This window comes from Saccharomyces cerevisiae, chromosome II, assembly GCF_000146045.2.
Source record: "Saccharomyces cerevisiae S288C chromosome II, complete sequence".
NCBI classification, from domain to species: domain Eukaryota; kingdom Fungi; phylum Ascomycota; class Saccharomycetes; order Saccharomycetales; family Saccharomycetaceae; genus Saccharomyces; species Saccharomyces cerevisiae.
This window is the reverse complement of record NC_001134.8, coordinates 306,147-327,523: the sequence shown is the minus strand read 5'-3', so window position 1 is coordinate 327,523 and position 21,377 is coordinate 306,147. Positions and strand designations below refer to the sequence as shown.

The window sequence follows — 21,377 nt, the reverse complement described above, 5'->3', positions numbered from 1 at the left end:
TCCTACTATATTTTATTTCAGCTTCCCAAACATCTGATGACTGTTTTTCAATCTTTATATCATCTTTTTTACACTGTATATGATAACATATAATAATATGACTACTGGTAGACAGATGAAGGTTGATTTTGAGATATTGGTGAATTTTGAGGTAATTCTTGGGGTTTTTATTGATTAAGGCTATAATATTATGTATGCAGAATATACTAGAAGTTCTCCTCGAGGATATAGGAATCCTCGAATGGAATCGATACTTCTACATAATAATATTACGATTATTCCTCATTCCGTTTTAAATGTTTCATTATCATATTACATTATCAATCTTTGCATTTCAGCTTCCTTTAACTTCAATGGCAGTTTTTTCATAGCTTATGTCATCATCTAACATCGTATATGATAATACCAGTAGTATAACTATAGTTGATGGACGATAGTTGATTTCCATTCCAACAGATTCTTATTCCAACAACTTTAATATTATCTTCTTGATGTAGTTGCACATAATATAGAAATACTTCGTAGGGAATTAGCATCCCCTCAACTTACAAAACATTCATTGAATTTACCAGTTATAGGGCATGCGTAATGCTTTTAGATGAGATATCCAATGTATACAACTAACCGATATCCAAAAATGACATAGTATCGAGTTCCGGGTCCAATGGTCCAGTGGTTCAAGACGTCGCCTTTACACGGCGAAGATCCCGAGTTCGAACCTCGGTTGGATCAAACTCTTTATTTTTTTAAATTTGCTACTTTAGGTTCGTAGAAAGTCTCTAGGAATGAAATTATATCTTCTGCGTTCGAAAAGAGTAGCTTTAGTTGAAGAAGTTTTGATTTGAAGTGCATTAATGTCTTCCGCTATCTGTGGGAGTGAAGGCATCATTAGAGATAGATCTCAGTGATACCTAATAATACAAGAAGTAGAAATAAAAAATGTGCCCCTAAAAGTACTACCAAGGTATCCGAATTGATTCCTTACGCAGACCTCCCCTATCACAAAATTGAGATGAGGAAGTAGCCAACCTGGTCCTATAAACGTTTAAGGGCAATACGACCGAGTTTTCATTTATTCATTTATATGAATTGCTCTGTCGTGTTTCTCTCTCGGTTCCAGCAGTAAATTTAATGAATCCCCCAAACATTACGGAGCATTCATTACAGATCGGTGGCACCGTTGTATGGATGTATTGCCTTTTTGGAACAATACATCTACTTGCCGAACGTTATGTTTTAGATGGGTCCGCTTTTAATAGTTTAGGTAATTCTTATAGGATTGAAAATCTCGGTAACTAAAATCCGTTATGGCTTAAAAAAATGTAAAAAATAAAGGCCCTTTCTTCCATTCCCTGTGAAACAAAAGTTTCGATAGTGCGATAGTTTACCTTTTACGAGCTTTAACCTGGCGTTATTTTCTCCCACACTACTGTAAACATAAAACTCTCTTATGCTTTAACGAGTATGCTGAGGAATTGTTTGAGGAAATTGGGAAATCATCAAACGAAATGTTCGGTAAAAACGTTACACACCCCAATCTATAGAACAAAAAACCTTCAGGTTCTCAGAGATACGCTCTCTGGTATTAAGCTGTTGGAAAAAATAATAACTTCATCCTCCTACAATAAAACATTGATATATGAACCTAAGTATAAATCCAAGCCACAGGTCGTTAGTTCTCATGATACCATGAGACTTCACAATGTAATGCGTGAGTTACTAGATTCCCTACAAGTAGATGAAGCTACCAACACACGACTTCAATCAAACAGGCCTCGAAAGCTGGGGAGGGTTGGTCTACAATTATTCATGGATTGCATTCAGGACAACTTAACAGCAACTTCAACATCTTTGACATGCTCTTTACTGGAGCACTATTTCAAGTATCCCGAAAAAGAAGTGACCAATGGGATCAAGGCCGGATTACGATATATCAGAGATTTTCTTGCGAAGAACAAGATTATAGTGAAAAGTCAAAACGATGTTGATGCTCTGGTCGAGCAATTGACTATGTCCTCCTCAGACAGCCAAAGCATCAAAAGGGTTTTGAAAGCCATTAATTATGAATTGTTTTCGGATGACATTGTGCGGGTCATAAACGGCAACAAAACTTACGATGAGGTTGATGTATCCAAGGGTTGGAAATATCCAGCTGGTATTTTAGATAGTAATGAAGCCTATTTAAGGTCCCTGGAGTTGCCTACTAAGAAATTAGTTTCCATTGATAAAGATATGCTAGTTCTTATGTATGATGGGACGTTACGAGACGCTAATAAAATTCTACCCACGATAACGTATGCAAGAAAGTTGAGAAAATCTGTTCTCTTAATCGTTAACGGAGATTGCACAGGTGATGCATTAACATCCGTTACAATTAACAATAACAGAAACAAGAGAGAAAATAATGAAAGCCGAATAGTGGTTTTGAAGTACTCTAAAAAGGCGAACAATGACTTAGCGCCACAGGAGAATCTTGATTTTATAAAGTTCTTACGGTTGCCTTGCGGATATGACAGCATCTACTCACCAGAATATAGTCCTTTAGTGCCAAGCAAAATGTGTGCGGATAAATATTACGGCAGTATCGAATCCATAAAAGCGACCACAGGGGAGGCATTCTTATATAACTCCATTGATGCTGAAGCGATTCCAAATAAAGTTCCGAAATCCTTCCTCCAAAATACGGTCACTTTAAGCATTGGTGGACATAACGAAATCGAAATCGACAGAAGAAGAAATGCAATAGATAATTGCTTAAATAACGTCCTATGTCATGGGCTGGCCAAAGGTTTCATCCCAGGTTACGGCATCTCCCTACTGAAGGCAATTCCAGGTTTGAATGAACTGAAAGCAAATGAACCCAATTTCATGACTAAGGTAGGCATCAATGCTGTTTTATCAGCAGTTATTCTCCCATCAGAAGTGGCGTTTAAGAATGCATATGGGTACAACTATTATGAGATCAATAGCCTGATAGCAGGCGCTATAAACGAAAAATCGTTTCCAATGGCCAAGTTTTCTCCAAATTCAGAACCGGTGAACACAGTAAAGGATGGAAACTTGGAGCCATGGAGCAAAATGGATTCTTGTTTAGCCGGTGTAGAAACGTTCATTGAATTACTTACAAGCTGTAATACAATTATCACATGTGTATACAAAAAGCCTGAACGGCACAAAGCCTAGATAAAGCCCTTACATACTTTTAAATAGTCAGAATGAGTCATTGTAAATAGATATTGCCACGGCGCTGCCTTTTATCACTTTTACCTCTTCGTAAATATCTATTATTCCTGCTCAATTTCTCATATGCGGCTTCGGAAAAACTCGGGTTTTTCCACGCCTCAGCAGTAACTCCATCTACCTTTGGGGATTTGAACCATCTCATTCCAGTTTTGGATAACTGCGATTAGATTAAAATATTAAAAGATTATCGATTAGATAAGATAGAAACCAACAAAATTTGTTGTAATAGCTGTGTCCTTGTATCCTTAAAAGAAAACAGGGTTGAAGGCATATGTATTCACATCTTTCTAACTTGTTAACGTCTATGCTAGGACCGAAGTCAGAAAGCGATAAACATGCAAGCCCAAGGTTCACAATCGAATGTAGGGTCTTTGAGGAGTAATTGCTCTGACAATTCACTACCGAACAATCATGTTATGATGCACTGCGATGAAAGCAGCGGCAGCCCGCACAGCGAGCACAACGATTATAGTTACGAAAAGACCAATCTGGAAAGTACGGCATCAAATAGTCGTGAACACAGAGACAACCAGCTAAGTAGGTTGAAGAGTGAGGAATACGTTGTTCCAAAGAATCAACGTAGGGGACTATTGCCTCAACTCGCCATTATACCGGAGTTCAAGGATGCCAGAGATTATCCACCGATGATGAAAAAGATGATTGTCTTCTTGATTGCGTTTTCCTCCATGATGGGCCCCATGGGCACATCTATCATTTTTCCAGCGATCAACTCAATCACAACAGAATTTAAAACATCAGTGATTATGGTAAACGTTTCAATTGGTGTGTACCTTTTAAGTCTTGGTGTTTTCCCATTGTGGTGGTCTTCTCTATCCGAGCTAGAGGGCAGAAGAACTACTTACATAACTTCATTTGCATTATTGTTTGCATTTAATATCGGGTCTGCTCTAGCTCCTGATATCAACTCATTTATTGCCTTGAGAATGCTCTGTGGGGCTGCTTCTGCCAGTGTTCAAAGTGTAGGTGCTGGAACAGTGGCTGATTTATATATTAGCGAAGATAGAGGTAAAAATTTGAGTTATTACTATTTGGGTCCACTACTGGCGCCGCTACTATCTCCAATTTTTGGATCTTTGTTAGTGAATCGCTGGCCCTGGAGATCCACTCAATGGTTTATGGTTATTTTATCCGGATGTAATGTCATTCTTTTGACGGTGTTACTACCTGAAACATTAAGAAAACAAGATTCTAAAGGCGCTATCGCTCAAATTTTGGCTGAAAGACGTATTCAAGTAGACAATAACGAACGTGGAGAGATACAAGAAGATTATCAGAGGGGAGAAGATGAGACAGATCGAATTGAAAACCAAGTTGCCACATTATCTACTGAGAAGCATAACTACGTTGGAGAGGTAAGGGATCAAGACTCGCTAGATTTAGAAAGTCACTCTAGCCCCAATACTTATGATGGTCGAGCTGGAGAAACCCAATTGCAACGGATTTATACAGAGGCGAGTAGAAGTCTGTATGAATATCAGCTAGATGATAGCGGTATCGATGCAACAACAGCACAAGTTACGAGAATAAGATCAACAGATCCAAAGTTAGCGAGATCGATTCGAGAAAATAGTCTGAGAAAATTACAAACCAACCTGGAAGAGCAAGTCAAAAAAGTGCTATCCAGTAATGGAGGTGAAATCGCTCCTAAACAGGTATCAGCGGTGAGGAAGGTCTGGGACACCTTTTTTGTTTATTTTATCAAGCCTTTAAAATCATTGCACTTCCTAGAATATCCACCCGTGGCACTTGCAATAACATTTTCCGCAATTTCCTTTTCCACAGTATACTTTGTTAATATGACAGTTGAATATAAATATTCAAGGCCTCCTTACAACTTTAAACCATTATACATTGGTCTACTGTATATTCCGAATTCTGTAACATACTTTTTCGCCTCAATTTACGGTGGACGTTGGGTGGACATGCTTTTAAAAAGATACAAAGAGAAATATGGAATTCTTGCTCCTGAAGCTCGTATATCGTGGAATGTTGTTACATCTGTAATATCTTTCCCCATTGCGCTATTGATATTTGGCTGGTGCCTAGATAAAAAATGCCACTGGGTAACGCCACTAATTGGAACAGCCCTCTTTGGATATGCAGCTATGATGACAATTGGTGCTACCCTTTCCTATTTAGTCGATTCATTGCCGGGAAAGGGTGCCACCGGTGTTGCTTTGAATAATTTAATAAGGCAAATCTTGGCTGCAACCGCAGTCTTTGTCACCACACCCATGTTAAACGGTATGGGAACTGGGTGGGCTTTCACAATGCTGGCCTTTATCGTCTTGGGTGCTAGCAGTGTACTTATAATACTGAAAAAGCACGGTGATTACTGGAGAGAGAACTACGATTTACAAAAATTGTACGACAAAATTGATTAATCATATCGGTTAATAAGACGGAAGCGTAAATATTTTCATTGTAGACTTTTCATAGGGTGGCACATACATAGTTTACTTTAGTTTATGGTAAATCGTTATTGTGCTAAAAGTATTATTAAATAATGTTCAACAACATCTCAAGAGGCGAAAAACTCATCAGAAAAAGAAATATAAACGCGAAAGATCATTAATGAACACTAGCCAACAAAAAAAAAGGATATATCAGGTCCACTGGTATTGAGATTGCTAGCGAGGTCAATAAGCTGATGCTGCATCAAAAAATAGCTCATAAAGTTCGAAAAGTCGTCGTCCCAGGTATTTCCTTATTGATTTTCTTCCAGGGATGCCTTATTCTTTTGTTTCTCCAACTCACCTATAAGACTCTTTACTGTAGAAATGATATAAGGAAACAAATTGGTCTCAATAAAACCAAAAGATTATTTATTGTCTTGGTATCATCCATTTTGCATGTTGTCGCACCATCTGCAGTGAGAATTACCACTGAAAATTCCAGTGTTCCTAAAGGTACTTTTTTTTTAGACTTGAAGAAGAAAAGGATTCTTTCTCATCTAAAGTCCAATTCGGTGGCCATTTGCAATCACCAAATATACACGGATTGGATATTTTTATGGTGGTTGGCTTACACATCGAACTTAGGGGCTAATGTCTTCATTATTTTAAAAAAATCGTTGGCTTCCATTCCTATCCTCGGTTTCGGTATGAGAAACTATAATTTCATTTTTATGAGTAGAAAGTGGGCACAAGACAAAATAACCCTAAGCAACAGCCTTGCTGGCCTTGATTCGAATGCAAGGGGCGCCGGCTCACTTGCTGGAAAGTCACCTGAGCGCATAACTGAGGAAGGAGAGAGCATATGGAATCCGGAGGTTATTGATCCAAAACAAATCCATTGGCCATACAATCTTATCCTATTCCCTGAAGGTACAAATCTCAGTGCTGATACTAGGCAAAAAAGTGCTAAATATGCTGCCAAAATAGGCAAAAAGCCATTCAAGAATGTGCTACTGCCTCATTCTACAGGCCTAAGATACTCGTTACAAAAGTTGAAGCCAAGTATTGAAAGTCTTTATGATATTACGATCGGCTACTCCGGTGTAAAACAGGAGGAATATGGTGAGCTTATATATGGGCTGAAGAGCATATTTTTAGAAGGAAAATACCCGAAGTTAGTCGATATTCACATCAGAGCATTTGATGTTAAAGATATTCCATTAGAGGACGAGAATGAATTTTCAGAATGGCTGTATAAAATTTGGAGTGAGAAGGATGCTCTAATGGAAAGGTACTATTCCACTGGATCATTCGTAAGTGATCCTGAAACAAACCATTCAGTTACCGATAGTTTCAAGATCAATCGTATTGAGTTAACTGAAGTGCTAATATTACCAACTCTAACAATAATTTGGTTAGTTTATAAACTTTATTGTTTTATTTTTTGAATTTAAATAATCCTTTCCATATGTTATTAGGTACATATATAGATAGATATAAAACTTTTTTTGATTCTTTATCAATATTACGTTTACATACGTACTCTCGTGCAAGGAAAAATACTTTATCCTAATTCAGGAACATCAAATCATAATTTAATTGTTTGTGCATCGATGGCTTCCCAATCAGCAGCGGTCAAGACTTCATAGCGCTTGTAATTCTTGAGCCAAAAAATAGTGTCATTTCCATCCAAACCCTTTGGTAATTTTTGCTCTCTATAAACCTTCTTCAAAATTTTATGATTATCTGTCATTTTAATTTCATCAACAAATTTAACAAATAGGGGCATAGCATAAGACGGTAGATTTAACCGGCTCAAGGAATCATTTAATAATTTGGTCTTTGCAGTGATGTCAAGAGAGTTGTCAGTTAGTTTAATAACTGCAAAACCAGCTCTACCTTCATATTTAGGTACTTTAATACCAACAACTAGAACTTGTGCATATTGTTCTTTGTTACTGGCCGTCAACTGATCTTCTACTTCAGTAGTGGAAACATTTTCAGATTTCCATCTGAAAGTATCACCCATTCTATCAAGGAAATACCATAATCCATATTCGTCCGCTTTTAATAAATCTCCACATCTATACCAAGCATCGCCACGTCTGAAGACATCCCTCACAACTTTGGACTTTGTTTCCTTGGCATTACCAAGATAACCTTGAAAAGATGTTTCTGGTTTTTTAGGGAAAAAGATTCTCATTAACATTTCTCCTGGTTCGCCAACAGGGGCCACTTCGCAGAAACCCTTGGAATTTCTATATATAACGGAATCGTCATTTGGGTCCATCCTTACCAATGTTTGTTGGAATGACAAAAACCATTGAATTATAGTACCATAGTTCCTACATGCGCCAATTCCAAAGTCACCTTTCTGGAAGGTAGTTGTAGCAAAAGGAGCTTCAGTTGCGGCATAGAATTCACCAATAACTTCTATGTTGAACCTCTTCCTGAAGTCCTGCCAGATGTCAGGTCTCAGCCCGTTACCATAAGCAACCTTCACCTTATGCATCTTTTCATACTTAGAAATTGGCGTATGTAACAGGTATCTACAGACTTCTCCGACATATTGGATGTGCGTGGCTCCTGTTAAATAAACTTGCTTCCAAAATGTACTGGCAGAAAATTTATGCGATAACGCAAGGCAACCACCGTGAGATAGAATGGCGCACGCACCTAATAAGGCAGCAGTTGAATGGAACAATGGCATGGCTGTGAACACAGTGCTTTCATTAGTCATATGTAAAACATGACCAAAAACTTGACAACCTACGGAGGATTTTCTCCAAGACATAATAGCGGATTTAGGCAAACCAGTGGTTCCAGATGTATAAATTAACATAGAGGGTTTAAAATCGGTCAAGCCTAGTGGTGTCCTAACGTTGTCTTGTTGTAAGAATTCCGGTGATTGCGAATTTAAAAGTTCATGCATTAAGTCTTGTTCTTCAAGATAGTTTAATTTAACATCAGGAAGTGCGTTTTTGATTTCTTCTTCCGATTCTCTGATCGGATTACTGGCATCAGGGTCAATAAATACCTGCGTAATATTGGAAATCTTTAGGGAGTGAACCAGCGGAGTGCCTTTAGTATTATAGTTTAAAAAAGCTGGAATAGCCCCAATGTTCCACAAAGAAAGCCATAAAAATACGAAAAGAGGTTTATTAGTACAATCGATTGCCACGTAGTCACCGGCCTGAACGTTATAATCAAAATGCAAAATATGAGACAATCTCAACACTATGTTATAAGTTTCAATATACGTAAAGGTTTCGAGTTGAAATTCTCCCTTTTCGGCCATGGGACGGGTGTAACTAATCGCTAAATGGTCACCATTTTGTTGGACCTGTTTAATAAATAAGTACCAGTTTTGAAACCTATGTCTTCTCACATCAATGATATAACAAAACACGCTTTTCAAAAAGTAAGGAATAATATACCAATCCTCCTTGTATCTATATTTACGGTCTAATTCATCAAAATAATTACCAAATAGATAACCCAGTGATTTCTGGATAGGGGTTATAATTAGCTTGATAAGTCTGAATAATAGCAGGAAAATCCTTGACAAGGCAAAGACAACAACCTGTATGGGAGACATAGTCGGTATTCGCAGCCTATTAAAAGTTCAACGATATAGAATTTGAATGATTTGGGCTTTTCAATTTAGTTTACGACTTTAAGGTCCTTATTTTTTTTGCTATAACATTAGTATTTATAAAAAATTTCTGGAGCTTTGTTACATTGCGCGAAAAACCCGCGTTCTATCTTTTTAGTCGCTCATCAAGGTGACAGTAAATAAAACAGACGGTAATGATTAGAGTTTAGGTAAGCTCATATTTTCTCTGTTGTTACTTAATTATCGAACGTTAAATTTTTTAAGTAGTTCATCACATTATATAATGTTAATCGTGAATTATATAAATTTTTTCTCCTTTTACTTTTAAAAATTGACATTCTGAAATATCCGCTCAAAACTTATATGTTTATTTGAGGATAAAACTAAACTTTGGAATGCAATGTAGATGAATCCGAAGAGTAGTTATTGTACCTATTTTGGGCACATGGAACATTATCAATTTCATCTTTCAAGCTTTTCCTATCCCTTAAAAATATTAACCATAAAACCACACTGTCTAAAAGGAGGAATGCAAAGCTAAACCAAGCCATTACTGCTGCCTTCTTGCCCTTCTTGACAGTGATTATATTCATACTTGATGATGGAACCAATCTGTAACTTGCATTTATCCCTACATGAGTCCACATCGCACCAATACCCCATGTCAAAACTATAGTTGAACTTAGCAACAGTAGAAATTTATTAACCGCTAGTTTGAATGGTAACTTAGGGACAGTTACATACAGAATAAATAGAAACATTAGGATTGTTAGGATTACAGTTGCCATCAAGACATATGGATGTATAACATTAACCGAAGTTAATTGGGCTAACTTCAAAATGTTCAAGACAACGCTTGATTGGGTTTTGGAGCTGGAAGATGCAATATTTGAGAGTTGAATTTCCAAGTCTCTGTATAAGGGAACCGAGCTTAAATTCTTTCTTGCATAGCAAATTGAATTGGAGAATGTAGTCATATTATTGTAAGAGCTATATTGGGAGGGAATGTTATCAATACAAACACCCATGTAACCGGATCTTATAATGACTTCCTCCAAGCCCAGAGTTGTATTTGATTTTTCATATGATTTCTCTATGATCGTATAAAAAGGTGAGTTGTCATCAAATTTATACTTCACTAGAAATGTTGACTGATTTGACGGGTTGTAACAGCCGATGAGAAGAAAAATCAAAAGAAATATTGAAATTAAATTAAAAGCTAATGCAAATATTCTGGGCATACGCTTGGTAAAAAACCAAATCATTGAGATTGCGACCATTTTTTTTTTTTTTTTTTTGTTTGTTTGTTTGTTTGTTTACTATAATTTCTTCTACCAAAGACAAGCAAGAACCTGAGATAAAAAACATTTAACAGACATTTTACAAATATATACCAATGTCTTTGTTATTTCAACAGCACTATATATTGTTTTCATTTTCTTGGTTCGTTTCATTGCTACTTAGCCATATTTTTTTTAACTGACACATACATGAAACCATCATAATCTTAATGGGAAAAAATCCTAAAGCGAGAAGGACTTTCAAAAAAAAAAAGTTTTAAAAATGTTATAATTTTTGTATTTTACCTGAATATATAGTAGTGTTTAGTATTTATTATCTTTCCTTTTCTATTTAAGGTATTCTTTGGATATATACTTCGTCTCATCAAGTCAAAATTCGTTTCATGTTCTACAAAAACAACGTCAAATAAAGAGGCAATGCAGGGTGATTTTTTTATCATCCCAAAGAGGAAGCACCAGTAATAATATCAACCAGTTCATTAGTAATGACAGCTTGTCTTGTTCTGTTGTACAAGATAGAGTAACGATTGATCATATCACCGGCATTCTTGGAAGCGTTATCCATAGCGTTTCTTCTGGCGGAAATTTCAGCAGCATAACCTTGAGCCATTGCTGTCAACATTTGGTTAGCCAAAGTATATTCAAACAAATCTCTTGGAACGTTTGCGTCCGTGTCGATCTCAAATTTGCCGAATGATGGGGATTGTTCAATGGTCTTGGCGTTAAAGATCGGTTTTTCAGATGGTTCAAAAGATAGGGAAGACACTGGGTCATTGTAGAAAATGGAAATCTTTGGGTAAGTGCCGGCCTTCATGACACTCAATAACTTATCGGCAATCAAAGCAGATTCTTGGAAAGTTGGGGCATCTTTACCAATTCCATTAATAGACAATTTAATGTTGTTAGGATGGGTTCTCAATAGCTGCATTTTAATTTTATCACCAATAGTGACTATATCGGCGTTTGGTTGATCATTCAAATGTCTTCTCACAGCTTTAGCCAATTGAGAGTGGATAGAACCACACAACCCCTTATCAGAGGTGATAGCAACAATCAACTCTTTAGGAGCACCTGTTTCAGTAGCCTCAACATCCAAATTTTTGGTTTCGGCGTTCTTGTAAAACAACTGCTCTGCTTCATCCATCTTCTTTGCGGAAATTTTAGCCTTTTCAGCTTTACTCAATCTTGTAGATGCAACAATCTTCATAGTTTTTGTGATCTTCTCAATATTTTTGATAGATTTCAAACGCATTTCCACTTCTTTCAAAGTAGCATAAGTTCTCACTGGGTTAGTCTTATAAAGAATACCCACTTGCGCTTGGTGGCACATTACGGAGCGTGTTGCATTGTTTGATACAATTCTTGACAACATGACTACTAAATAAAATAATGTTTACTGCTCGTCTTCAATTGTTTCCACCTGAAATTAACCAAAACGGTTCAGTCTCAATAGTTTCTTATTTGTCTTTTTTAACTGAGTGATAATCATTTAAGCATCTCCCTTCCGGGCCTTCTTTAATCGTTATTGCGGTCCGGGTTCCTCGCGTAGTTACTCGCCGCTCATTGGTTCTCCATCACGTGATAAACATTTCTTCCAAATAAATGAGAACGTTCATTAAATATCGAATAATTCACTTATTATATCTCCATCATATACTTACTAGTTCTAGCGACAGCTCCTATTCATATATCTTCTTACTTTTTTTTTGTTTTATCGACAATTGCTCTACGTTTCGACGTCTAGAAAATGTACTAAAACAGTGCGCTCTCTACCCATAAGGATGAAGAATACGTAATAACAAGAGTTTATTCTCCTTAGTATGTATTTGATAGCACACTCAGAAAGATGAGTTACTACTTGGAAAATCTCAAAAGCTCTTGATGCCCAGCTCATACATAAAAAAACGCCGGAGAACTTTAGCGTCACCAGTTACTGCGACACGGCTTTTAGAGAGGAAAGTAAAGGTCTATGAGTAAAAAGATAGATTATGTTATGCTACATTATATTTGGTATTGAAACATGTATATTATATATAAAAAGTCTAAGAGAGAAATGTCAAAATATCCTAGAAGGTAATGGTTGTCATAACCTGTACATTCTAAAACAGAATGAGAAAAAAGAGGGAATGACGAGAAATTAGCTGAAAAATACTGGCATTAGCCCTTTTTGTGGAAAACATTTGGTAAGTCTAATTTAGAGACTTCCCATGAGCCGCTACCTTCAACTTTATTTCTGTAACTCACTATTATACGCAAGTATTTCATGAACAAAAAGGCCATGGAACCAACCACCCTAAAGGCAGCTAAAGCGGCCACAGACCATAAAATGAATATCAAATAACCATTGTCAGTATCTTGTGGTGTAAAGACTTGAATTATAGACATGATCAGTATTAGATTTGATAGCATCCAAATCATCACAATTCTGGTTCTTATATCTCTATAATAATCATTCTTGGATTGTTTTTCATTGCCGCTTGATTCTTCAAATTCTGGTTCTTTCAAACGACTTTTTATTTCCAAAAACTTCTTATCAACTTCCTGAGGCCAATCTGTTTCCACAATCTGTTTCCCATCTGGACCTTGAACGACAATGGCCTTGGACAATTGCTTGGACTCCTGTGTGGAACCTTTAGTACCCCAGGAAACGTCGTGTGTATTACAGAAGGCAAAAATCTGTAAAGTACACGTAAAGGCGGGAAGTGTCAAAAAGTATTGTATGGATGATGTAAACATGTGCCAAGGATCTAGGTACATCAGTGATGAGAAAAAGTATAGGCCATAGGTGGAGAGCAATGAGATAACGATGTCGACAAATATTTTGTGGGATTCCGTTCCAGAAGCTAACGACTTGAAAGCAAAAACAAACCCACAAATTAGAGAATATGTGGCACATATAGACAGTATAACCATGGAGGTAATGAATAAATGTTTCGCGCCCTGGGGTCTATTACCCATGGAAATAATGAATAAACTTGCCAAGTCACAAAAGATCAGGTATTTAAAAAAAATGAATAAGGCCTCACCATGTTTAATAACTAAATTCATTGATCCTGCTAAATAATAAAAGGTAAGAACGAAATTTGCAATAGAAAACCAGGAAAAAAGCATCTGAATAAATTGATAAAGGAATTCAACATGAAGAAAGAACTTGCGTACAACAGAATGTTTAGTTTTCCAAATTTGGTAGAAATGCAATTGAGCATAAATTGCGGCAAACATTGCACCATTTAACCAACGTCTTCTTTGAGAAATAAATTCAGAAACGTCTTCGGGAACATCCGTTTCACCAGTGGCTTCCTTAACATATTTTAGAACCCATTTTGCATCTCGCTTGGCGACCAATTCCCAACAAAGAATTCTATCTTCAGCCAAGTACATATTTGCAGTGAAAACATCATGGTCTCTGCCTTCTTGAGTTTCACCAAGGAAATACGATCTGAGAGGGCCAGTGCCATCTTCATGATTTTTTAAGGCTCTATACCTATATGCGGACAGGGCACCAGGAAGAACAGAGATATAACCAAAAACACTTTCTAATGGTTTATCTAAAATATTCGAGATCTTATATTCAAAATTTTGCGATGCAACTAATGGATTGAAAAGTTTCAGTCCCCACTTCCCCTTCATAGTCTTAATCTGACCAGCCGCACCAGCCACATTTGAATCCATATCAAAAACCTTCCATAACCTGTAAATTGCTGTATTGTTTAAACGTGTACCGACATCAACCAAAGTAACTACAGTAGGTTGCAAAACGGGACAAAACGCGTTGAATAGCCAACGATGGGAATTGATCTTTTTCTTATTTTCTTCTTTTAGACAAAAAACCAATTGCACAGGAACAATGTCCTTTGAAACATAATCCAGATCGGCGTTGATAGAGACCTGAGTTGTCAATTCAAAAATGTGCGCTTTTACCGGATCACCATTCACAGACGCCTTGGCCATATCTTCTTGATAAACACCCAAAGCAGCTAAATAGTCGAGAGACCCTTGGTTGACTTTTGCTCTACCGTCACTAATCAGAATTACAGAGACTTTCTTCCAGCCATTGGGGCCCCAAACATGAGATTTTTCACGCTTACAAAGATGAGCAACATTCTTCATAATGGAGTGGATGGTTCTTGCCAATGAATATTTATCTTCATTGTACATGGTAATACAAATGGCAATTTGACATTCTCTGTTCATCTCTGCGAATCTCAAAGTGTAACCTTCTCTCAAAAAATCGTCAGGTTCCACAGTGCAGGCTGTATATCTCATTTCCGTAAACTCAGGGGAGTTCCTACGAGGCAAAGTATCCAACAGACCTTTTGGTATCGGGTTGTCTAGTTTCAATAGTGCCTTCTTCTTGCTTGGGGGAGGCAAGTCTGAGACCATTCTTCTCTTACTCTCAGAATTGGCACGTCTTACATACTGCTGTCTTGTTGGATGGTTCAGTTCAAATTTTGTTTCATTGAAAGTGTCTGCAGAGAAAATTGTAGACTGATCATCATAGGAAGTAGTCGAAGTGAGGTATTTTTCCTTTTCATCGTCTGCTTCTGCCAGAGAGGGAGCCGTTGTGGAAGTAGTAGACATCGTGTATTTCGAGCTTTGAGAATACAATCTGCCACTTCCAAACAGATTGTTACTGGGCTGTTGCTGGGGTGATAGATGGTAGGGGTCTACCGGTAGATCTGCATTATCGCGGGGGTAAAGGTTACTCCCCTCACTTAGATGTATGACAGCCTCGCCTGCTCTTTTGGGAGACTCTTGTAGATTAGCAGCATACCTGTTCGGAGCAACTGGAGAGTTATGGGCACTATCGCGGTAAAATTGAGTTCTATGGCGACGGTCTGGGGAGTATCTTAGTGCAGCTCTCGAAGGAGATGCCGGAAGGCCTTGGAAAACGTTAGATTGGTCATAGCTATCCTCCAAACTCTCCTCACTGGGATTAGCCCACCGAGAGTTGCTGTTAGCGTTTGCGTAAAATTTGGAGAGGTTTGAAGCACCACGTCTATTAGGAGAGCCATTCGAAGGTTCCACCATAAACGGGTTTCTCGTCATTTCTATATGTGGTTCTTTGGTTTTTATTTGGGTCTATATGTAACTTCCTCTGTTTTCTCTTCTGAGTCACGAAATCAACAGTAATATTATGGAAGATAGTTAAATAGACTGGGGCCATCCCAAGGGAGAGTCCTCGAATTCCCAATTGAAACTAAATTGAAGTTCTGTAAATTTCAATATCGATGCTATCATACTCAAATAGGAAATATATAAACAAATAGTATAGGGGTTTATACTAGGGTTTTAAACCCCAAAAAACTAACCCTACTATCTTCTTTTCAGACCCTAAATTGAAGGAAATAAACGGGAATAATAATCAATAGCGATCTCCCGAAGAGAAAAGTGAGAAAATAGTATAATTGTGTCTATTGTGTTTATAATCGGCATTAGAAACGTATGTTCGTATAAGGCAAGGGAAACAGAAAAAACAGCAAACGTAGAAAAGATGCTGAAGTTGTCAAGAAGTGCCAATCTAAGATTGGTCCAATTGCCAGCCGCAAGATTAAGTGGCAATGGCGCTAAATTGCTCACTCAAAGGGGATTCTTTACTGTAACGCGCTTATGGCAGTCAAATGGCAAGAAACCATTAAGCAGAGTACCTGTGGGCGGTACTCCCATTAAGGATAACGGCAAAGTGCGAGAAGGCTCGATCGAGTTTTCCACGGGAAAGGCCATTGCTCTATTCCTAGCAGTCGGTGGGGCACTTTCTTATTTCTTCAACAGGGAGAAACGCAGATTGGAAACACAGAAGGAGGCTGAAGCAAACAGAGGATACGGTAAACCTTCACTTGGGGGACCCTTCCATCTGGAGGATATGTATGGCAATGAGTTTACGGAGAAAAACCTTCTCGGTAAGTTTTCTATAATATACTTTGGGTTTAGTAACTGTCCTGACATCTGTCCTGATGAACTGGATAAGCTAGGTCTATGGCTTAATACACTCTCTTCAAAGTATGGTATTACTCTGCAGCCATTATTTATAACTTGTGATCCAGCAAGAGACTCCCCTGCTGTATTGAAAGAGTATTTGAGCGACTTTCATCCCTCCATCCTGGGTTTGACGGGGACGTTCGATGAGGTGAAGAACGCATGCAAGAAGTACAGAGTATACTTTTCTACGCCTCCAAACGTCAAACCGGGCCAAGATTATTTGGTAGACCATTCCATCTTCTTTTATCTCATGGACCCTGAAGGACAGTTTGTTGATGCTTTGGGTAGAAATTATGATGAAAAAACGGGCGTGGACAAGATCGTGGAACACGTTAAGAGTTATGTGCCTGCAGAGCAGCGCGCCAAGCAGAAGGAGGCATGGTACTCCTTCTTATTCAAATAAGATTGTAAATATATGCTACTTTCTTCCTTGTATATACATATATACTTATAACGCTATAACCCGTTCTTGTAATATCGGCTATCACCCGGCGAAGGTGTATCGCAAGAAAAAAAAAAGCTCTCTCACTCTAAAGGAGGCTATGTGAACGTGGGAAGATCAAGTGAAAGAAATGTTTGTAGGCCATTTTCTTCCAGAACAGATCCGCTCTTGAGCTGGTGAGTTAGCACGATAACAAACAAAGATACAGCGTCATGTCTACCACACTACTTTGGTTTTCAAGTGTAATAGGCTACGTGATTCAAACAAAATGTTTGTCTAACATACAATCTAAAAAGGAAATCTCCGTGGGGCCCAATGGTACAATTGCAACGCCTGAAACTAACGGCGACAACGGAAACTCAAGTTCATTAACCTTCTATCTGACCTTTATGTATTTTGCTTCGTGGCTGCTCTTGGTGCCTGCATCTCGACTTTGGGAGAAGATGAGACCGATGTTTGTCTCTGACTCAGACTCGAACAGGAATTCTCAGTTTGACAACAACAACAGCGGGTCTGTGACAAACGAAGATGTCGATACGTTCTCGCACGTGTTGGATGATCCTCAACCACGGATTCCAGCCCAACAGCAGAAGCAAAAAATCATATCCGTGGCTACCTTCAAATATGTGGCTAAGCTAACAGTGCTGGCTCTCATAATGATTGTCGCTGATTTGACTTATAACATGGCTTTGTCATTGTCACCGGCATTTGATGTTGCTTTGATGCAAAATACTGCCATTTTCGAAATTGTCACTTTACTATATGGTGTTTGTGGAATCTCCAGGAAGAACTACGTTTTCCGTAATTTCCTCATCATGATGAACGCGGTCATTGGAATTTTGATCATCTCATACACGAAGGCTACCTGTGACATGCTTGCCGGAAAGCTGTCCGTCAACCCTAACACGGGTGAACTTTCTGACCCATTCTTGTTTGATAGGTTGAAAGGTGCTCTGATTTGCGGCCTTGGTGCTTTGATTATGGGTCCTTTTGCCGTGTTATGGAACCGTTGGTTTTGCAGTAACATTTCCAAGAACGAAAATTCTGCTGTAGTCTTGGTTAAGCAGAGCACCCACATGGCCCTAATCGGTATTATTGGCATGGTAATACTTTTGCCATTTATTCCTAAATTTCCCTCCCGTGAGTCTGTGGAATCCATTTCGTTGTTCTATAATGACAAGAGCTTTTGGTTCTCTCTACTAGGCTCGATTATCTTTGGTTCCTTGCCGAGCTTGATTTCGATATTAGAGTTGAATCGCAAGGCCCCTGCTGAGTATTTGACGACGTGCAACCTGGGAGCTATTATCTTTATGGGGTTAGCTGAGTGGGTTTGCGAACCTACGCAAACCACAATTGTGAGATGGGAAGTCATAGGATACATAATGCTAACGGTAAGTTTGTTGGTCCTATCAGTAACACTCGGGGAAGGTAAATACCACCATTAGTACGGACAACATACTTTATATGACTGATGATGATGTAACAAGCATATGCAATTATTTGGTTTCCCTAAATAAAAAATCCCAATCAATATCTTGATTATTTTCAAGACAATTACTAGGATGTTCTTCTATTTTTTTATTTTTATTTGTATATTGTATATTCTAAAAAGAAGAAGCCATTTGGTGGGCTTTATTATAAATATTAAGAGGCATACCTCCGCCTATCCGCCTATCCTCGTCATGAACAATCAATTAAAAGCGCTTATAAAGCGATATACAAGTACAGTACGCGCGATTTCTACAATACAAAAAATATACATCAAGAAAAAAAATGTTTCCAAAAATTATCTAAATGCATCGAAGGCATTAGGAGAAGTAGCTGTGAATACAACACCAAGATTCATAAAATGAACACACGGTTCCTTCCGCTTGGAAAATAATGCGACAAAAATACCGTATTGATCATCAAAGTAGTTTTAATAGATACCTAAAAAAACCATCTTGAAAAATCTCAAATTACGTTCTTGATCTTGTGTCATTGTTCAGTTACTGATCGCCCGCAAACCTAACCGATGCTTAAGAAAGGACACCCTTGCCTTTTGGCTTATTTACCTACTCGTATTTTTCTCTGTCACATCGTTCGATGTACGGGGCACATTTGGAAATTTCATCAGTAAGTTCAGTGAATAGATTTTTTATTTTACCTTTTTGTAGTGGGATTTATTCTTTTAAAGGCAAAAATCTACTGAAAAAACGGAAAAAACTAGAATAAACCATTTCTATATATACTCATGTTCCCTGACGTTCTTTTTCCTTTTTCTTTTTCCAGAGTTAACGATAAGATAGACATAAAGTGACAGCGCTTAGCACCGTCTGTTTGCAAATCTAACTTAAACTCCTTTTTTTCTGTCACCTTAAACAGTGTCAGAAAAAATACTAGGTATAAGAAAACGAGAAAAAAATAAACAGCGAACTCGTGCAAACTTTGCTAATAAACAATTAGCTGTAACATTTGTGTGTGGGTGTGGTGATGGTAGGCTTCCCATGGTAATTAAAAGGTTAGGTCGAGAAGAGGATCGGTACGAAGAAGGAATAACAGGAATAAGTTCAAAAACACTGCTTTAGCAACTAAATGCAATAGCAGTGTTTAAGAATTTACGGTTTGCATTTTCTAAACTCAGATTTTAGCCATCTATAAGTAGAAACACAATAAAAAACCACAAATTGCGCACACACAAGCATCTACACTGACACCAGCATACTCGAAATTCTTTGGAAAAGAAAAGAGCAGCAGGCTATCAACTGAAAGATCAATCCGAAATCCGACACTATCTCTTCACCATCGAGTGCCTACCAAATTTCTGAGGCCTGCATGATGGAAAACTCAAACGTAGAATGTACAAAAAACACGGACTGAAAAAAAAAAAAATACGATTAAGCAAACGCAACAGCCATTGACATTTTCATAGGGTACCTATCTTCCTCTCTAGTTTTATTCTCAAACCAGAAAAATCACACTAAAAGCTACAAAGAAGGTCTTTTAATTGAGAACCTTGAGATCTATATGTCACCATTGCTAAAGAGGAAGTTTTTTCGCGAGTTCGCGCGCTGAAAACTTTTCTCCCATTTCCTTTTTTTTTTATTTTTTTGGCGTTTAGATATAAAAGCTTTAGCAGGATTGCTCTTCCTTTTCACCACACATATAGTGATATAAAATTTATTTATAAACTAACACAAGTAAATATACAACACCCAGTATTTTTGGCTGCCCGTGTCTTTCTCTACCACGGGTAGTCTCTCTAAGCTGGCAGATAGATGTTTATTGAACCGCTTAAGTTCCGTTGTGAAGTTTTCGTCTTTCAGGCTGTATTTCATAACACTACTGTAGTTCACACATACACATGCGTAATGCCCCAATCTTGATAAACAGCACATACAAGTAACAGCAAGTCTGCTTAGCAGCCAGATAGAGCTCTTATAGATGCCACCAGAACCAGCGCCGGGTAAATTGTAAATACTAGAAGGGGCCGCAACTTATAAGAAAGAAGAAATGACTAATTTGCATGATTAGATATTTTAAAGATACTCTACCTAGACCAGTAGTACACTTCACGGATCTGCACTGAAAATGACTAAACAAGCTGAGGAGACCCAAAAGCCAATCATATTTGCTCCTGAGACGTATCAATATGATAAATTTACTTTGAATGAAAAACAACTTACTGACGACCCAATCGATCTTTTCACCAAATGGTTCAACGAAGCCAAGGAAGACCCAAGGGAAACGTTGCCAGAAGCAATTACTTTTTCATCCGCGGAACTACCTAGTGGGAGGGTGTCGTCCAGGATTCTTCTTTTTAAGGAGCTCGACCATAGAGGTTTTACTATTTATTCTAACTGGGGAACCTCTAGAAAGGCTCATGATATTGCTACCAACCCGAATGCGGCAATCGTATTCTTTTGGAAGGATCTGCAAAGGCAGGTGAGAGTTGAAGGTATCACAGAGCATGTTAACAGAGAAACTTCTGAAAGATACTTTAAGACGAGACCTCGTGGATCCAAGATCGGTGCATGGGCTTCCCGCCAATCGGATGTTATCAAGAACAGAGAAGAACTAGACGAGTTGACCCAAAAAAACACCGAACGTTTCAAGGATGCTGAAGACATCCCATGTCCAGATTATTGGGGTGGCTTGAGAATCGTTCCACTGGAAATTGAGTTCTGGCAAGGTAGACCCTCGAGATTGCATGATAGATTCGTTTACAGAAGAAAAACAGAAAACGATCCATGGAAAGTCGTTAGACTAGCCCCATGAGGGACTGTTAATGAAAAATTCAATGTAGGATCTATTTAACACCATATAATTCTCTCATTTTCTATTTTATACTGTATAATGAATCTTTTTATACCGCCTATAGGGTAATATGTCAGAATATA

At 37.9% G+C, this 21,377-nt stretch overlaps 10 protein-coding genes and 3 non-coding genes across 13 annotated transcripts, besides 3 other annotated features; 8 read left to right on the top strand and 5 right to left on the bottom strand.

The window, feature by feature from the left end:
* Positions 1-134: part of a long terminal repeat (Ty1 LTR) that runs on past the window's edge.
* Positions 130-455: a long terminal repeat (Ty1 LTR).
* Positions 456-658: 203 nt separating this feature from the next.
* YNCB0011C lies at positions 659-732 on the top strand. Its single transcript has one exon. It is a non-coding gene; the product is annotated as a tRNA-Val (tRNA).
* A 416-nt stretch (positions 733-1,148) lies between these two features.
* Positions 1,149-1,384: an origin of replication (ARS211; Autonomously Replicating Sequence).
* An 80-nt stretch (positions 1,385-1,464) lies between these two features.
* TCM62 (Tcm62p) lies at positions 1,465-3,183 on the top strand (the record flags this gene model as incomplete). The annotated part of the gene is made up of 1 exon (NM_001178392.2): positions 1,465-3,183. The coding sequence occupies one exon, from the start codon at positions 1,465-1,467 to the stop codon at positions 3,181-3,183; it is 1,719 nt and encodes a 572-aa protein (NP_009600.2).
* Positions 3,184-3,578: 395 nt separating this feature from the next.
* Positions 3,579-5,648, top strand: QDR3 (Qdr3p; the record flags this gene model as incomplete). Its single annotated transcript, NM_001178391.2, has 1 exon — positions 3,579-5,648. The coding sequence occupies one exon, from the start codon at positions 3,579-3,581 to the stop codon at positions 5,646-5,648; it is 2,070 nt and encodes a 689-aa protein (NP_009599.2).
* A 266-nt stretch (positions 5,649-5,914) lies between these two features.
* CST26 (putative acyltransferase) lies at positions 5,915-7,108 on the top strand (the record flags this gene model as incomplete). Its single annotated transcript, NM_001178390.1, has 1 exon — positions 5,915-7,108. The coding sequence occupies one exon, from the start codon at positions 5,915-5,917 to the stop codon at positions 7,106-7,108; it is 1,194 nt and encodes a 397-aa protein (NP_009598.1).
* Positions 7,109-7,248: 140 nt separating this feature from the next.
* On the bottom strand, positions 7,249-9,258 carry FAT1 (long-chain fatty acid transporter FAT1; the record flags this gene model as incomplete). Its single annotated transcript, NM_001178389.1, has 1 exon — positions 7,249-9,258. The coding sequence occupies one exon, from the start codon at positions 9,256-9,258 to the stop codon at positions 7,249-7,251; it is 2,010 nt and encodes a 669-aa protein (NP_009597.2).
* Positions 9,259-9,659: 401 nt separating this feature from the next.
* FIG1 (Fig1p) lies at positions 9,660-10,556 on the bottom strand (the record flags this gene model as incomplete). Its single annotated transcript, NM_001178388.1, has 1 exon — positions 9,660-10,556. The coding sequence occupies one exon, from the start codon at positions 10,554-10,556 to the stop codon at positions 9,660-9,662; it is 897 nt and encodes a 298-aa protein (NP_009596.1).
* Positions 10,557-11,013: 457 nt separating this feature from the next.
* Positions 11,014-11,949, bottom strand: ATP3 (F1F0 ATP synthase subunit gamma; the record flags this gene model as incomplete). The annotated part of the gene is made up of 1 exon (NM_001178387.1): positions 11,014-11,949. The coding sequence occupies one exon, from the start codon at positions 11,947-11,949 to the stop codon at positions 11,014-11,016; it is 936 nt and encodes a 311-aa protein (NP_009595.1).
* A 785-nt stretch (positions 11,950-12,734) lies between these two features.
* On the bottom strand, positions 12,735-15,626 carry CHS2 (chitin synthase CHS2; the record flags this gene model as incomplete). Its single annotated transcript, NM_001178386.1, has 1 exon — positions 12,735-15,626. The coding sequence occupies one exon, from the start codon at positions 15,624-15,626 to the stop codon at positions 12,735-12,737; it is 2,892 nt and encodes a 963-aa protein (NP_009594.1).
* Positions 15,627-16,071: 445 nt separating this feature from the next.
* SCO1 (Cu-binding protein SCO1) lies at positions 16,072-16,959 on the top strand (the record flags this gene model as incomplete). Its single annotated transcript, NM_001178385.1, has 1 exon — positions 16,072-16,959. The coding sequence occupies one exon, from the start codon at positions 16,072-16,074 to the stop codon at positions 16,957-16,959; it is 888 nt and encodes a 295-aa protein (NP_009593.1).
* Positions 16,960-17,210: 251 nt separating this feature from the next.
* CSG2 (mannosylinositol phosphorylceramide synthase regulatory subunit) lies at positions 17,211-18,443 on the top strand (the record flags this gene model as incomplete). Its single annotated transcript, NM_001178384.1, has 1 exon — positions 17,211-18,443. One exon carries the CDS (start codon positions 17,211-17,213, stop codon positions 18,441-18,443), a length of 1,233 nt encoding a protein of 410 aa, NP_009592.1.
* Positions 18,444-18,636: 193 nt separating this feature from the next.
* TLC1 lies at positions 18,637-19,937 on the bottom strand. The gene has a single exon (NR_132153.1).
* A 241-nt stretch (positions 19,938-20,178) lies between these two features.
* Positions 20,179-20,339, top strand: SNR161. The gene has a single exon (NR_132152.1). It is a non-coding gene; the product is annotated as an SNR161 (small nucleolar RNA).
* A 229-nt stretch (positions 20,340-20,568) lies between these two features.
* PDX3 (pyridoxamine-phosphate oxidase PDX3) lies at positions 20,569-21,255 on the top strand (the record flags this gene model as incomplete). The annotated part of the gene is made up of 1 exon (NM_001178383.1): positions 20,569-21,255. One exon carries the CDS (start codon positions 20,569-20,571, stop codon positions 21,253-21,255), a length of 687 nt encoding a protein of 228 aa, NP_009591.1.
* Between the last annotated feature and the right edge of the window lie 122 nt (positions 21,256-21,377).